At 41.4% G+C, this 16,274-nt stretch overlaps 2 protein-coding genes across 5 annotated transcripts; both read right to left on the bottom strand.

The window, feature by feature from the left end:
• Window positions 1-1,067: 1,067 nt before the first annotated feature.
• Window positions 1,068-7,906, bottom strand: rpl18 (ribosomal protein L18). The gene is made up of 7 exons (XM_035383289.1): window positions 7,796-7,906; window positions 6,889-6,975; window positions 6,500-6,607; window positions 6,242-6,340; window positions 2,713-2,836; window positions 1,799-1,868; window positions 1,068-1,214 (listed from the first exon to the last, which is right to left on the bottom strand). Exons 1-7 carry the CDS (start codon window positions 7,889-7,891, stop codon window positions 1,139-1,141), a joined length of 660 nt encoding a protein of 219 aa, XP_035239180.1. The 5' UTR covers window positions 7,892-7,906; the 3' UTR covers window positions 1,068-1,138.
• A 1,038-nt stretch (window positions 7,907-8,944) lies between these two features.
• Window positions 8,945-12,012, bottom strand: si:ch211-120k19.1 (uncharacterized protein LOC563199 homolog). 4 transcript variants are annotated; one of them, XM_035383269.1, is made up of 5 exons: window positions 11,930-12,012; window positions 10,338-10,790; window positions 10,151-10,221; window positions 9,974-10,003; window positions 8,945-9,873 (listed from the first exon to the last, which is right to left on the bottom strand). In XM_035383269.1, the coding sequence occupies exons 2-5, from the start codon at window positions 10,783-10,785 to the stop codon at window positions 9,739-9,741; spliced, it is 684 nt and encodes a 227-aa protein (XP_035239160.1). In that variant the 5' UTR covers window positions 10,786-10,790; window positions 11,930-12,012; the 3' UTR covers window positions 8,945-9,738. The 4 variants fall into 4 exon arrangements, with proteins under 4 accessions (XP_035239160.1, XP_035239150.1, XP_035239167.1 ...); XM_035383259.1 differs by having other exon boundaries at window positions 11,884-12,007; XM_035383276.1 differs by having other exon boundaries at window positions 11,965-12,007.
• Between the last annotated feature and the right edge of the window lie 4,262 nt (window positions 12,013-16,274).

Raw genomic sequence — 16,274 nt, 5'->3', positions numbered from 1 at the left:
TTGGCCCACGCTGAGGAAACCGGGTAAACCTCAATGCTCAACTGTCTGCAATTTCTTCCGCCCACAGAGCGGACATTTGTTCATTTTTTTCACAGGGAAAAGGGAACTTTTCCCGTGGTTCAGCGTGTCCTTGTTTCGCTTCTCTCGCGAGAAATCATTCGCATCCCATGGTGTAAAACTAGGGCCAAGTCAGAGTCCTACGGGCCGAGTACTACAGACATCTTGCCCACAAGCTGGCAACAGCTGTAGTGACTACTGTTGAACATCACGGTCCACTCTATAGCTATTTTTGCAACCAGACAAAGGCCTATATTTTAAGGTTAAAATAAATTTATCACCCCCACAGATGTGTTGCACAACACCAATTCAACATTAAGAGCATTATTTTTACACCAGAGGAGCATTAGCACTGACAACATGAATTGGTGAATCAAGACAATGCATTGGACGATAGCCGGCACAGGAACATTTACAAAGAAAACGTATTTAAAAAAATGCACTACTAAAGCAATTGCATGCATAACAGTACTTTCATTTATCAGACGCTGCTATACCAAGAAACTTACGATGAAAGAGAACATATGGACATCCACCAATATGAAAGCATTAGATCGAGCCAAAACTATTCCGAAACAGAGTAGCACTCTACTCATATGGGACTGTACAAGTCTGGTGTTGCAACAGTAATACTCCACCCAGCATTTGAGTGTGCATGATTCCTAGCTGACCTTGAGCATTTAATGCTTTCAAACAAACTTAAAAACAGAAATATAAAAGCACATTCTCCTGCAACACATTAAACAGGTAAGAGGTACCACAGAACCTGAGCGTGTCAGTTCGAAGATGAAGACTGCAGGGCTGCCACATTTAGGAACAACTGATCCACCTCAAATGTCAATGGTGCATATATATTAATTGAAGTCCAATTTCCATACAGGTAAATTTTCAAATGTTCTGAAGCTCATCAATACTGTACATGTCAACTTTAAACAGGAGACCTCCTCTCATGGTAAAACGGAGGTAATGTCTGGGGTGCTCACAGTCAAAGAAACAGATGTAGATGCACGGAGGGGGGAAATTTGCCAATCTTTATTAGCATCAAAACACCAGAGATGGCCACAGAAAAGCAGACACTGCTCTAATTCTTGTAGCCACGGCTGGCTCTGCGACCACGGGCACGCTCGAACTTCCTGCCCTTGGAGCGGACGTAAGGCCTGGGGGAAGAGAAGAGTCATTACTGCACTGATTCAGATCAAGTAGAACATTACACTACAGTTTTTATTTAGTCATTTTGGAAAAACACACAGAGGAAAGGAAAATGGATTGAAAACCCACACAGACGAAGCCTGACTGACTATCAGAAAGAGGAACTTGTGGCTGTGGAGCAGCAAATCCTGGTAAAGCTTTTGCTATTGCGTGACAGATCAAATCGTGATCATGCCGGCGACTGCTCTGGTCAGCAGCTCTTCAGGGCGGTGCACAATTGCAGTTGGTTTTGCTCAGGGAGTGTGGGGTTTAGTTGAAAGACTATGCCCTGACAACACACAAGGACTACTGCTCTGTTTGATCTGGTACCTGCAGTCTGCCTGCATCAGCAGAAGCGCAGTCCAATAAAATAACTATGCAGCACAGACAGGGGAAATGAAAGATGGCTAGCGGCATGCATGTCAGTCCGCGCCCTTTCAAATTCAATGACGATGCTGCAGCGATGAACTGGGCCAAAATACAAGACTGGGTTTCCAAGTTGGGGGCTCCAAAAACAGGTTCTTTGCAAAAAGTAAGGAAGGAAGGCACTCACTTGGTGTGGCTGTGGGGAGTTCCAGGGGCTTTTCCGAAATGCCTGTACACCTCTCTGCCCTTGCGAGGTCCTAAGAGGGAATTAGAATGGAATTACATTTCCGTCAAAGATAAAATGCGCTTGAGCATGCATTGGAATTCGCTCTGGATGACAGCATATGCTAAATGGCAGTAAATTAAAAGGCACTATGCTGAACAGAAAGCTCAGGCAGCGGTGCATAAATAACACAGAAGCTCCTGAAACACTGCGTGTAAGTTTTGCAATCAAAACAAGCCTTTTGTTTAAGTAATGAGCAAAGACCAATGTTCAGAAGAAAGAAAAACCAATGGTTTGATGGTCAAGCCATTATAAGTGCATGGAAAGATGGCTAACACATCCTTTTTATTCCTGCTGGACACATCCTTTATACTATTCCATTATTAAATAAATACAAGAAAAAGAATTCCCTTTGAATGAGAAATCAACACCTTTTCTTAATTAAAATTGCCATCAACGTCATCGATACGGATGCAACTGTCCAAAGAAACCTAAGCAATGCTAAAGTGGTCTGCAGCGTCTTCATGTTACTTCTCAGGTTAAAGTATACCCAGGCACTCTGCTGCCAAGTTTCCACAATGGCAAACCCAACAGTAATCATCAAGGCTAGTTAAGGTAATGGGTTAACCATTAATTAGAATAAGTGTACATATATTTAAATGGGAAGAGCAGCAGTACAAACCTCTTAAATGAAGACATTATAACTTCATTCCACTGTCTAGTTTTCCTTTTCTCTCCTGCATCTAATCCTTTGTGCCAAATGTGCAAATATTTGCCGATAATGAAGGACTGCATTTAATCAGCCAAAATCAGACCTACATCGGCATAGTCATGGATGAAGCTGTAAAGAACAAAGACAGAAACGGGAGGCGGCTCACCAGACAGCAGCACTGTGCCCTGTCCTTTGGGGGCAGCCAGGGCAAGCTGGTCGAAGGTCATGACCTGTCCCCCAGACTTGAGGATCCTTCGGCGAGCACCATCTGTCACCTTCAAAGCACAAACCTGGAAACCAGAGGAAGAAGAGTAGTGAGCACTTTTTTTAAAACGGCCAGACAGAACCAAATGTCTGCCAGGTAATCAGTGGGAACAAAACAAACCAGTTTTAATCACAAGGACAAATTCAAGTGCACTGCAGTAAAAGATGCTAGCTCTTTACAGAACAGCCATACTTGAGTTTGAAAACACCAAGGTACCACCCTCAAGTCTCAATTTTCACTCAAACATTCCATCCAACAAATCAAATAGATATTCATCAATTACTATGATAAAGCACGAGTATCCTATGGGATAAACTACATTTAGACACAAACAAGACAAAAATATTACTAATTATAAAAAGCTATAGGCTAACCTGACACCGCTAAAGGGCTATCTATGTCACGTTGTGCTGATGTTCCAACATCCTATTTTTAATCAATGTGACTCATCAAACTTGCTTAGCATACACTACCAGTTCAACCAACTTTTAACCTCATTAGTCACATGTCACTTCCTCTCATCCTGCCCCCTGTGGTAACAGCACAGCGTGCGCGAGGCAACGTAACACTAATTATGGATTCTCCAAATTGCAGAACTTCAGAAGCACCCGACACATAACCGGGAGGAAAACTTCTTAAACAACAATAACAGTTATGCGCTTAATTGGGCAGTCAACCAGAAAATGTTCTACTTAAATTGAAAACAGCCTTCAAATTTAAGCCAACATACTTTCTGAAGCCAAAGTTGACCCATGTGTCCTCACTATAATCACTGTGCCAGTCCTTTGGGTATGCAAAACAATTCCTATATGGGTAGGAACAAATTCACAAAGCAATAACTACCAAGCTGGGCTATCAACCATCAGGAGAAACGTCACTTGGAGACAGCCAGCACAGTGCAGGGGAAACGATATGGAATGTATCAGAAAACAATTAAAAAACGGGAAAAATCACAAGTTCATGTATAAAGCATATTACTAATCAATATGTAATAACTATGTACAGTTCTAGACAGCAATGTAGTCATTTTTCATAATTAAGTGAGATTCAATTGCCTGAATTTTGTGATACCGATATAAAAATAAAATGAAAAACATCCATGCTACTCCACTAAACTGTGGATTATTCACTTACAGAAAAAATACTTCATTTTAGTTCAGTGCAGTTTAGTTTAATTGGGGCTCTGTGGCCTCTCCGACATGTTAAAATAGTTTGACTGACAGCCACAGATCAAACTAGCATCATCATGCAGACAGTTAAAGGAGGGAGAACAGCTAAAACCAATTGCCTAGATTACAGTATCAGTTCTTTACTGAAGTTACAAGTGCATCCAAGGTGGCAATGTGCACAACTATACAAATTCACTACTTAAATGAGTGGCACAGTGTTTAGCCCTTTTGGGGGTCAAGCCAATTAAGTTACCAGATTCAGAACGTGCTTACATCACTTGCACTGGTCAGCTTTCTAAATTCCCTATGTCAGTATACGCACCCTCAACATATTTCACGTATGCCAGTTAGGCTGTATTTCCACTGCAGGTCTTGAGGCCCAGATCCGATTTCTTGCCTATATTCAATTTTTATTTGTCTATTTACGTCTACTTTTAAAAGTGACCCATATCCGATACCCATGTTAACACAGATTACACTTGAAACAACCCGTATGTCTACACGCGGGATAAGGAAGTAAACAAATCAGCCAGGCACAGCAAACAAGACTGAAATAATGATTCAAGCTATTACTTTCCAAAGCACCTTCAGCGGTCTGCAATGAACATTCCCTGTATTTTGGTCGGTGCCGTCTCCTCTCCCCACAGGCTTAAAAGGCACGTAACTTCGGTAATCATCCACTGGACTGACCCTTCGTCCTCCATTTTACTTTTTATCATTTAACATTACTGGCGGAGAGTGGTTCTGCATTCATTATTCATGCGTCATTCAAATACAAAATAAATATAAGAACGTTGCTTTTTGAATGACGTGCAATTTGTAATGACCGAGAAATTCCGAGAAAATCTGTGCGTTTAGATGACAGGTGCATTGGCAGATTTGATTCCTATCAGATTTATTTCCACATATGAATGTGACCCAAAACAGATCTGAAAATACTGAAAATAGTGCTTTTTCCACAGTTTACATGTTCAAAATACATAATCGGATCTGTGCCATGTGATCAAAAAAGTCATAATTGGGTCACTTACCAGGCAGTGTAAATGTAGCCTTAGGCCCTGTCCACACGTATATGGAATTTTCTGAAAGCGCTTTAGCGTCATGGCGTCAGCGATTTCATAAAACTCCATTTTTCTTGTCCACACGAACGCAGAGAAATTGGAGTTTTGAAAAATCTCCACCTTGGAAGGCGTTTTCAAAAAGCTTTGTTTTCAGCGACCTGAAACGTTGTTTTCGTGTGGAGGGGAGGCCAAAACGGAGGGAAAAACTACATTTAAAAAAAAAAATCTGTATACGTGTGGACAGGGCCTTAGCTGCCCTAAACTATACTTGGAAGGGCAGAAATTCTATTGAGGGGTCAACCAAGGGGCTGGACCCCTGGTATCTTGAGCAAAGGTTGGGCAGCAGTGGCAAGCTTTTTCTTAATGGACCTGCAAGCTGCATTTAAGCAAAATCTTCAGGACAACTGCTAAAAAAAAAAAAAAAACCCTCTGATGGAAACAAAGGTGTGTCTGCAATGTATTAGAGACGCCAGAAGGTTCCTTCCTCCACTCCTCACATTGGAAGTGCCATATACCTAGGTATCACACCTGACTCGCACTATTTTGCACATTTATCTAATGCTGGCAGACTGCCAAACACAATTCTTTCTAGACTTTAAGTATGGTGCCCTATTCAGTTAATTGGCACCTTCCTTACGATGAACCAATGCAAACAGTAACCCGAAGAAACCCAGTTGCCTGAAAGCCACTCTTGGATACGAGAGGACAAGGCCAATTGTGCCCCGTTTAAGCAGATTTCCCACTCATAGCCTATTGTACAGTTCTACATGGTTCAGGTCACACGTATGACCTGTTTTCATCAACTGAGCCACTGGGTAATTTAAATAAGTCTAAAAACATTATATCAATAAGCCATGAGGGCTTCTATCCTAATGGTATTGGTAAGGGTTTGCTGAACAGGTTACTCTACAGGGTTGGAGTCCTGATCCATGTGGTCACTTCTGGCACTACGATCTTTACTTCACTCTAGTGTGTTTCTTTTGCACCTCTGCACCTTGAACTAATGCACTTGTTGTACGTCGCTCTGGATAAGAGCGTCTGCTAAATGCCTGTAATGTAATGTAATGGATAATTCTAAGATGATGAGCCAAATGAGAAAATCAGAAGCAATTTCCCCTCCTGGCAGTGCAGAACATTACTGATACGATTACCCTCAACCACCTTCTGCCCTTTATTTCACCCCATGGTAGCACACTGTACCTTGAGTTTAGGGATATCCTGAATTCTGACATCATCAGTGATTGTCCCCACGATGACAGCAGTCTTGTTGTCACGACCCACCATCTTCATCTTACGAATCTGACAAAGTGGAACGCAAAGACAGAGCGCTACAATGACTTTACAGAACTACACAGGTGAAACAAAATGGGTTTTATTTACACTGAACACACAAAGAAAGGTGACCAGTGCTGGAACCCAAGAGCTGCTCACAGACAGATGAAAGGAATATAAACTGACCAGGCGGGAGAGGGACAGAGGTGGCCGGTTGGTCCTGCTCATGAAGAGTCTCCTCAGCACAACCTTGTTGAAGGGAGCATTGGAACGACGAGCCAGGAATCTGTACAGCTACAGAAATCATAATAAATACTCAATTAATGCAAAGCATAAACATTTTACAAAGCCCTATTTCACACAATGTGCTTAACACAGAAATAAAAAGTTTAATTTACCGCCCTCAATTTCTCTGGCACTTGCTATAATCAATTGGCTGAAATTTCAGCTATGTGCAACAGAAATCCCATTTAAGTCCCCAGGATCTGAACTCATAGGTCAACCAATTATATCCTATTCCACTGCTACGGTTGCAAATACACATCTTCAGTTACAGTGAGAGAGTTGAGGCTTACCTTGACCAGGAGCCGCAGGTAGATATCCTGACTCTTGGGTTCCTTCCTGTGAACCTTGCGGTCCTTATTGTGTCTGATATCAACTCCCTGTGAGAGAGAACGGGTTAATGCTGGCTTAAATGACCAAGTGTTCCTTGGCAGAAAAAGGGCTGACGTTACACGCTAAACTTCACACAAACTGCTCTTTTAAAGCATATCATGCAAATCCATTTCCTTGCGTGAATTCATGCATTACTGTATTTATGTTGACATTTTCCAGTTTATAAATATAAAATAGTAACCATTTGGAACAACTGACGACAGGATATTAAGTAACGTTATAAAACTTGTTGGACATGATACTCATGCTAAGATCGGACCAGCTAGCTTATGGCTAACAACACATCACTAGCTATCAAGGTACCTACCAAATTTTAACACCCGGTTGTAACGCATAACTTATAAAAGATGGAATGACACGACAAACGGGTCACCACCGAATTCCAGGAGTGAACCACATACAACTAGCTAATCTTAGCAAGCTGGTCAACTACTTTAAGGCATACAATTAGTTAGCTCGCGTACGTCGATTCGAACCAATGCAATATGTAAAACTGTATTTAAAATACAAAAAAACAGGTTCCTTTGCTTTTACAAGCGTGATATATTCCACTTAATTTCATACCGGTCGGTGTGTTGAGAAAGAGAGTTAACGACAATCCACACGTCGTTAGCACCCTGTTTAAGTTCACATGCAATGTACTGTAATAAAACACCACAAATCCAGGCAATAACAATATTGTTCATGATCCAATACTCTATTATACGTATATTTGTAATACCAGGGGACATGTGACAATCAGAAAGGGGGATGGACATGGATTTTCAAAAATAAGATACTGCAAAAATGCTCAAAAGCTTCACCTACCATCTTGGACTCGAAGCGAAAAGGGAAAAGGAAGTGCCGTGTTCTCGCGATAAACGAAATCACGGTGGTGTGCGGAAACAGTGTGTAATACGTCATAAAATATCTTTTCCCTGATAGGTTGATACGCAGTTACTACGCGCCATATTTACTATGGGCAGAACGCTGGAATAACCATGTGTCATTTCCACCATTCTGTGGTAACTTCTGTATGCATTTTAAGGGACATCAGGAAACTAGTCGAAAGTCACGACAAGACGACTTTGTCTAGAGGGTTTATAAGAGCTCGCAGTCTAAATCCTTTTCCTTTTGATAGTAAAGTATATGGAATTGGACCGCCACAGTGTGGGTGGATAGGTGGAGAATGAATGAATTCTCTTGGTGTGGATATCAGAAGCATTTTGCGCTTTCTGTTTTATTCCAGTATCAAAAAAGCCATTATAAAATGAAAAGGAATATAAAAATACTGCTGACACTGTAGCTTTGATGTCCCTAATGTGAATGTCCCAGGCAGTCATAATTATCTGACAAAGATTATTGAGTCAATGTTAATTTGTGCTGGGAAGGCATGTGTGAATGCAGCTTCAAGGACAGGCTGTGGTACAGATAATAACAAAATAATACACACAAAGATTGTTTCTTCATTTTCTCTTTTTTGATTCTGCACACATTTACTGACATTTAAGAAAGTGGTGGATCATCTTGTTGACTGACTACTACTTAGATAAAAGGTGCATTATGTCAAAATAAATAAGCATCCTGTCCATCCTTTATAATAATAATTCTTCTTTTTATAATAATAATAATAATAATTATTATTATTATTATTATTATTATTATTATATTAGCCAATCCATGTAATATAAATATCAATGCCAGATCAAAAGTGTCAAGTGTGAAAGTGTGTGTGTGTGTGTGGTTTTTTAAAATAACTTTACTGGAACATTACATGTTTGCTTGTGGTTTGTTAAAATCAGTGACATTTGAGCTAAAGACACATCTGGATTTTGTTGCTTTTCCATCACATACTAATGAACAATTCATACTGACTTTAATTCCATAAATCTGACAAAAGGCAAATCCAGATTAATGCATGTTATGTGCAAGAAGGACAGCACCACTCCTGTACACATGTGAAATGATAAGAGAAAATCCATAGACACATTGTTTATTTAAGAGCACTGATGACATGCCTCTGGTTTGTCCAGCTAATTAATTCAGTCTAAAACTAGAAGAAAAAAAAACATTCAGTTGAGTTGAATGCAGACCTCCACCAAGGCACAACAGTCTCCCCTCACACAAATGTGCACAGCAAATGTCTTGGCAATCCACTCATTACTTTTTGAGATATGGTTGGCCTGATGGTGGCGCTAGAGGAAAGGTTATGGGGTGACAAAAATCAAGTGGTTTCTTCCTCTTGGGGACATGAATGTGCACAGCAAATTTTATGGCGATCCAGTCATTACTTCTCTAGATATGGTGATAACAAATTGAAGATTTGACCTGATGGTGGCACTAGAGGAAAGGTCATGGGGTCAGCAAAAGCAGTAGGTTTGTTCTTCCTGGGAACATGAATATGCACAACAAATTTCACGGCAATCTGGACATTAAATTTCCAGAAATGACTGTCACATGTCTGATGGACAAACAGACAGACAGGCGGACAGACGTTATTACATAACCTCCTTGGCAGAAGTACATATTGAACTGTACATATTGATCTATTCTGCATGAATCCCTCATACAATAATGAGAAATATTATTTTAAAATGTCTTTTAAATAATTTTGTTCCAAACCAGTCAATTCATGTCATATTCCACACAAGAAATGTTGTAATATAATTCCAAGAGAATTCCAAGAAAACAAAACCTTGGCTCAAGGATGAATATTAAGAACATTATTGAAGTCCAGATGATTTTTTGTACATCTTGTAGAGTGTTCGACTTCACTTAGTAGAGGCATTTGTATGAGTAATGCTTCTTTGCTGTCGAAGATGACACAGAAAAATGGTCCAAATAAGATTGATGCCACCCACAAAAACAGTCCGTGCCACTGGAGGGACCAGGGAGAAATTCACTGCCTGAAAGTCAGAAGAAGAAAGAGCACAAAAGAGTCTGACACAACACTATGACAAGTATGAGGTGCACTACTAAGAATAAAAGAGGTTTGCGAAGCTGTACCTGCATTGTGGACCAGAATATCACTCCAACCTGTCAGATAAAGAGTAAGGATGAGAACCAAAGGTAAACACTACATTTTAAAATCAATGGCATTAGTCATCTCCATGGTGTTACATTTTCACTAGTTCTCCTGCTGTGTTATGTCATTGTCCTCACAGAACACTTTTATGTGAACACCTTGTAAGAAGTCCAGAATTTCTCCCGCCAGTCTTCAAACGGGTCCCGTCTTCTGTCCAGGACACTGAGTCCTGAGATGGTGAAGAAACATGGATGAGAACAGAAGAAACACAGACAATGTGAACGCATGCAGTATAAGTGTAGAAAGTACGGCAATGGCCACATGTATAAGGATGCTTAGACTTACCAATATAGAAGGCACTGATTGTTACAGGACCAGCAATCAGCTGATCCAGAAGTATTTTCACTGCCACTCTTTTCACCCCTCCACCTGGGCACATCCTCTCTAATCCCCTCAGCCAGATGTAGTTGAAATTGGCATGGAAACAGAATCCAAGAAGCCCCACTTGTGCTGTCTGGGACCAGTCAATGTCAGACCATGTCCCTGTCTTCATTTTGTCTGGCAGTTCAGTTCCTTGTAAAACTCTCTGTTCCTCATTGCTTGCTTCTTCTTCAGGTCCTCGCTCCCCTGTTGTCTCTTGGTCTGATGTGAGCTTTTTGTCAAAACTAGTTTGCCCTTGCTTCCCTCCCAGCATGCTTTGCTGGATGAGATCCGCAGAAGCGAATAAGGCTGTGAAGCCTACAACATTGGTGAGGTAAGGGTGAGACTTGACTGAGGACCAGAGTCTGTTCATTTTGACTGTTTGTGAGAAGGAATACAGGGATAAAACATGTGAAACTGAAATTTTACAGATTCAGAGATGGGAAAAAACGACGAGAGGGGAAAGCTAGTCCTGTTTCAACATCTGATGAAGTAAAATAGCTTCTCACAGTTTTGTCCTTTTTTCTTTCTAACTATGGCATAAACATGCACAATGAATGACATGACAAAATGCTTTTTCTTGATAACAAAGTACCAGCCTGTGACCACATAGCAATTTTGTATTATATTATGTACTAATATTCTGTAATAGGATTCACTTATTCTTAACTGTATGACAATAAGTGATGATTCCCAATTATTTAAATGGTGAAGGAGTATCATGCAGCTTACCTTCAGTTCAGTATACACATTAACGGAATGTCACAAAATAACTACATGCAGACACATTATCTGCACCTTGGCTGACTTGGAAAAAGGATTATGGGTGTGGTCTTTTTGCTCCCTCAACCAATGAGCTTCTGTGGCCAGGAAGAGAAACACCCTTTCAGCTAAACAAAGTTCAATGTTCAAGAATGGGCAAGAAAATTAATTCAGCCTTTTTTTTTTTTGTTGATGAACCTATGTGAGAAAAAACAAACTGGGAGAAGCAGCGTGTGTAAACATGAGAAAGTGAGCAGTGGAAGAATCAAAGGTGCTCTCAGTCCTTCAATGTTGCACACAAAACACATTGCGGACAATTAAGTACAGATATAGGCTGAGTCACTGTGTTCAGTTTATTGGCTTTTGCCCACTTTTCATGCAATTGTCTATATCGCTTCTCCAAAAAAGCAATAAAATTACTTTTAGAATGACTGTGGTTACTGAGTGCCAGGTGCACAAGTAAAGAGAGCATGAAAAATAATGCAAATGTTAACAGTGGAACAGCTAGAAGCTGTGACCACACAGGCACAGTGATTCAGTGCGGTCATCGGTGTATCAGTTGAGGTAACTTTAGTTCAGACAGAAAATATTTTATGCCTGCGGTTTTTACCAGTGTACTCTGGGCAAATAAGCATGAAATCAATGATGCAGTGCAACTAAATTATGAATCTTTACTATACACAAGCCACCGCAATCTATTACTACTTACTTTTTCATGTCACAACTGAATTTCATGATATTTTTCCCCCACTTACCGCAGCATATTTGTCAATGAATGAAAAGTACACACCATGTTAAGTCGCCCTGCAATCTGAATGGTTTCCCAGTTGTCCAAAACACATGTGCTCTGGCGCTAAATATAGACCCACTGGTCCCACCCCACTTCCCTCCTTTGGTTACCAAGATGTAGATTGTATCAATAATACGCCACAGTGTTTTCCATGTAGACCTGTTTTCAACCCCTCCACCCATATTGTTTTAAACTGAGTGGAGGAGAAGTTGTAACCTGATAGCCCGAGGCGGTTCTCACTGTATAAACATACTATCAGAAACTGTAATTATTTAACACATAGCTTTAATGCGCCTTTACCACTGTGACAATGTATCATAAAGGCATGCTAATATTGCTATTTCATCACTACAGGGGCTTTGTATGGGACAGTTTCCAGCTGCATTGTGAAAACCCGACATGATTGCACATTCATACACCTTCAAACACATTCTAAAAAGGAATTCTGTGATGAGGGTTCCGTGAAAGGGAAGTGTGATCCGCGAATAGCAACGGGCTGAGCTCTAAGACAGGAGAATGTGCTAATTAGGGCAGAGTTTAAGTTGATCAATTAAGGGCTTGTTAAAACCTCAAATGGTGCGCTTCTGCCGCCTTGCGCTTAACAAGCTGGCTTTAGTCTTCTAACAAAAGAGAAGAAGCCCTTTGCACCCAGACCAGTTGACTTTCTTATAATTGCCTTTATCTGTTACCCCCTCTCTTGTAATTGCCTTCATCTGGTACCCCTCACGTCCTCTGCCACTATAAATCTTCCCACCAGCCCCCCTTTCCCACAGTGTGGCGTGGATGTACTGTACAATGTCTGATCAGTCCTTCATTATTAACCTCCACCAGACCCAACCTCCTCCTGTTTTCTGCCATCCGTCTTGCTCTCACCATTTGACTCTGTCCGTGACATATAACTGGTACATGCAGAGCAGAAGCACAAAGGGGAAAGGTGAGTGAAGGGATGTTGGATGTTTGTCCGTCTGCCTGTCTGTCTGTGTATCAAGTTAGTCATGTTTTCTCTTTGATCTCAGTAAATGTGGTCCGATTCTGATTTGTTTGACTCCTGTACTAAGTGGACAAAGAGCGATGGCAGTGATGTGATTTTGATGTGTAGGACAATTCTTTATGGGAGTATGGGATAATGTGGTTTGGTTAAAATTGGCCAAGTGGGGAATAAATTACATTTTTTACAATTTCAGCAACATAATTAGATGAAATACCTGTATAAAATGTGCATGTAAATGTGTATGAGAATAAAAATAATTATTTCTACTGTGTTCGCATGTAGTGAAGTGAAAAAGAAAATAAGGATATTTTAGTGAGAGCTTGCAGTGTATTTTAGCGCAGGAAAGGTGCGTTCTAGCAGACTAAAGAGGGAGCAGTTAAGTTAAATGAATTCAAGGGTCTTAAATAAGATTGTATTTGGCAAATATGAAATGGTGAACTGCTGAAAGTCCGTGGACAAAAAATGAGCCTAATTATTGTTTGTAATTTTTCGATATTCCAAACATTGAGGCCAGACATACTATACTAGCCTACATGACTTAAAGACAATATTTTGTAGTTCTGCTGTGATGCAAAGCTGGTAATACATAGTGGCATCGTGGCAAACTGGGTGAGACAGTGGCACTCTGAACTGAAGACCTGTTGCTGCAATGAGTGGGGGAGGAAACGTGCTCATCAATCTACTGGACCACCTTTCAACCGCCCTGACCAGCAGAATCCCCATGAGCGACCCTGTCCAGCCTGTTGCCCCGAATGCAGTTCTGGCCAGATGCATAGCTATTAGTGACTGAAAACAACTGCCACCTGACCAATTACCCTCTGACCAACATAAAACAGGCACAGAAATTGCCTGGTCATTTCCCACTTTTGGCTTGAAGCAATTCTGCAAGACAGTTCTACAAGAACCACGGGACTTAACACAAATTTCTCTATATGGTGATGAACTTTGATGTAACTGGCTTTCAACTGAATTGCCCCAGCAGTTTTTTTTGTCTGCTTTGTTCATCAGATAGGAAGCTCAAGACAATACAGTACTCAAAATGAGCTCAGTTTTTAATTAATATTTAACTTCAGTTGTTTTAGAAACAAAACCTTTTTATTTTTATTTTACTTCGCCAGCGTCCAGCACCTGAAGTATTAATTAGCCTACTTCTGTTCCATGATTATACCAATTAAAAAGATCAATGGGATTGTACGTTTTGTATTAAAAGTGATAAATAGGCTAGCTGAGACTGAATATTAGTGGTAGCAGCCACTGACACCATGAAAAAAACGTTTGTAAGACTACAGCTTTCATTTTGCATATCCATAATAGATACTGTGCTCTTTGTACTACGTGGTGGGGAAATGTTGAGAGCATATTTGGCTGGAACTTCAGAGCTGTAGGCCAGATTTCAAGGTCCATTCTCTACCTAAACAACTTCAGTAATGATCCACAGAGCATTACAGAAAACAGAATAGAACACAAATACAAATGTATGCACTGTAATCAAAGGATTCACCCTGGAAACAGACATCACACGACTATCCTGATTTTAGGAGGTCCTTCAGCACCACTTGCAACATGTGTGTTAATTATGTTTTTAATTTCTCTACCCAGTTTCACCATTTACACTTACACATTGATTTTCCCCAACACTCTCAAATTGACACCTCTGAATGTCTCAACGTCTCTGTGCCTCCAGCTCTCAGTCATGAGACCATCCAGTTCTTTGATCTACGAGCCAGGTGCTGAAAGGGGCATTCCTCGGGGTCGCGACCTCTTTACGTTTGTGACATCAGCAGCCACTCACATGATGAGGACACTGCAGAGGCCACGGAAAAGCCGCCCCTCAAAACGGCAGGTCAACCATCGTAGATTTCTGCACAATATGATCCACAGGTAGCTGAATGCGCCGCGCTTGCACCATGGGTAAAAATGATAATTCGTGGAGAATTCTGATTATGATCGTTCTTACAGGAAGTTTGCTGAAATCGAGGCAGCCAATCGGCAGCTTTCATCTGCAATTTTCTCAAGGGAGGGAGAGGGCGCCCAGGCTTCATCTCCAATTTATGTGTCCCCTGACCAATCAGATGATGTTCCTGGAGAAGGTACACTTTCTTAACCTAACCTTGTGTTAAAGGAGGCAATGCACTCACATAACCTTTTAACTCTCTCTCCTCCCCTGGTTTCATTTTCCCAGAATCCTCAACTGACAAGCTCCCACCCGCTCTCTCTTCAGTCACCACGTCCTTGAGCCTCTCCCTGTTTTCTCCAGACAACACAACCTCTTCTAACCGACAAGAGGAGCCAAGCGACCTGTGGACCTTCAACCTTCACCTGGAGAGCCCGCGTGAAACCACGGACCTGCCGTACTGTCATACGTTCAGCGCAGAGATGTATGACACTGACCCAGAGGCGAGCCAGCACACTTTCCAAAGAGGAGGGTGGGGCACAGCAGACGAGGAAAAGTGCGCTAGATGGAACTCATTTGACACACATGGGCAAGGTTTCGATGCCCAACCCTGCGAAAACCTCCAGCTCGAGCCCGTCAAATCTGACAGCTTCATGAAATTTACTGACAACATCCTGGATGAAAATGTCAGTAGCTTTGTGGAAAATGTGAAAAAATGTGAAGCAATCAGAAACTCTCCGGAACCAGACCCCAACCAGCAGTACAATGCTGCTTCTCTGACCCCTGACATACAAGCCCCAAATTTTAACCCTACACCCACACCTTTGGAACCTCAGTCATTGTCCTTTTCTGCATTTGGGATTCAAACAGCTACCAATAGCCACTGTCCCCTAACTGATATGAACAATATTCTGGAAAACCCACAAGCAGACATAACTGACAGTTTCTACCTAATAGACTCAAACACAGGAGAGGGAGTTGCATGCAGAGATTCTCTACCCTCCGCAGAAGCTGTCTGGGCACCTCCAAGTGAAGACGTAACCTGTGAGATACAGTTTGGTGACACATTTTTAAACGCAGCTTTTGATATGAGCAACTACAGCGCTGATGACCTCATCTGCGGTCGAAAAGCCAGCGCCAAACAAAACATGGGCATGAGGAGCCCTACTGGCACAAACTGCCCTGATCCGGATTATCTTCCTGCCGGCTTTCCTCACTCCGATGCACTCATGATGAATGATGGCGGAGGAAGCGGAGATGCTGTCAGAGATCAGGTGATCAGGGACTCCTGGGCCTCTGACCCAACAGGCATCAGTAAATCCAAGACACCAGCACTGAGCAGTGGAACTGAAGGCAATGACACATTTTGTAAGAATTACATGACTGGTTCCTATGACAGTTCCTCGATTACTGGCCCAGACTTTC

The sequence above is a fragment of the Anguilla anguilla genome, chromosome 1 (genome assembly GCF_013347855.1).
Source record: "Anguilla anguilla isolate fAngAng1 chromosome 1, fAngAng1.pri, whole genome shotgun sequence".
In the NCBI taxonomy this organism is placed as follows: Eukaryota; Metazoa; Chordata; class Actinopteri; order Anguilliformes; family Anguillidae; genus Anguilla; species Anguilla anguilla.
The sequence above is the reverse complement of the archived record's forward strand: the minus strand, read 5'-3'. Positions and strand labels throughout refer to the sequence as shown.

Excerpts from the sequence above, each read along its gene's own strand:
- si:ch211-120k19.1 (XM_035383269.1), bottom strand. The coding sequence starts at position 10,785 with ATGAACAGACTCTGGTCCTCAGTCAAGTCTCACCCTTACCTCACCAAT. Across the intron at positions 10,222-10,337 it reads AATCAGTGCCTTCTATATTG|GACTCAGTGTCCTGGACAGA; the intron begins GTAAGTCTAAGC and ends TCACCATCTCAG. Across the intron at positions 10,004-10,150 it reads AATTCTGGACTTCTTACAAG|GTTGGAGTGATATTCTGGTC; the intron begins GTGTTCACATAA and ends TTTATCTGACAG.
- rpl18 (XM_035383289.1), bottom strand. The coding sequence starts at position 7,891 with ATGACGTATTACACACTGTTTCCGCACACCACCGTGATTTCGTTTATC. Across the intron at positions 6,608-6,888 it reads ACCTGCGGCTCCTGGTCAAG|CTGTACAGATTCCTGGCTCG; the intron begins GTAAGCCTCAAC and ends TGATTTCTGTAG. Across the intron at positions 1,869-2,712 it reads GGGCACAGTGCTGCTGTCTG|GACCTCGCAAGGGCAGAGAG; the intron begins GTGAGCCGCCTC and ends ATTCCCTCTTAG.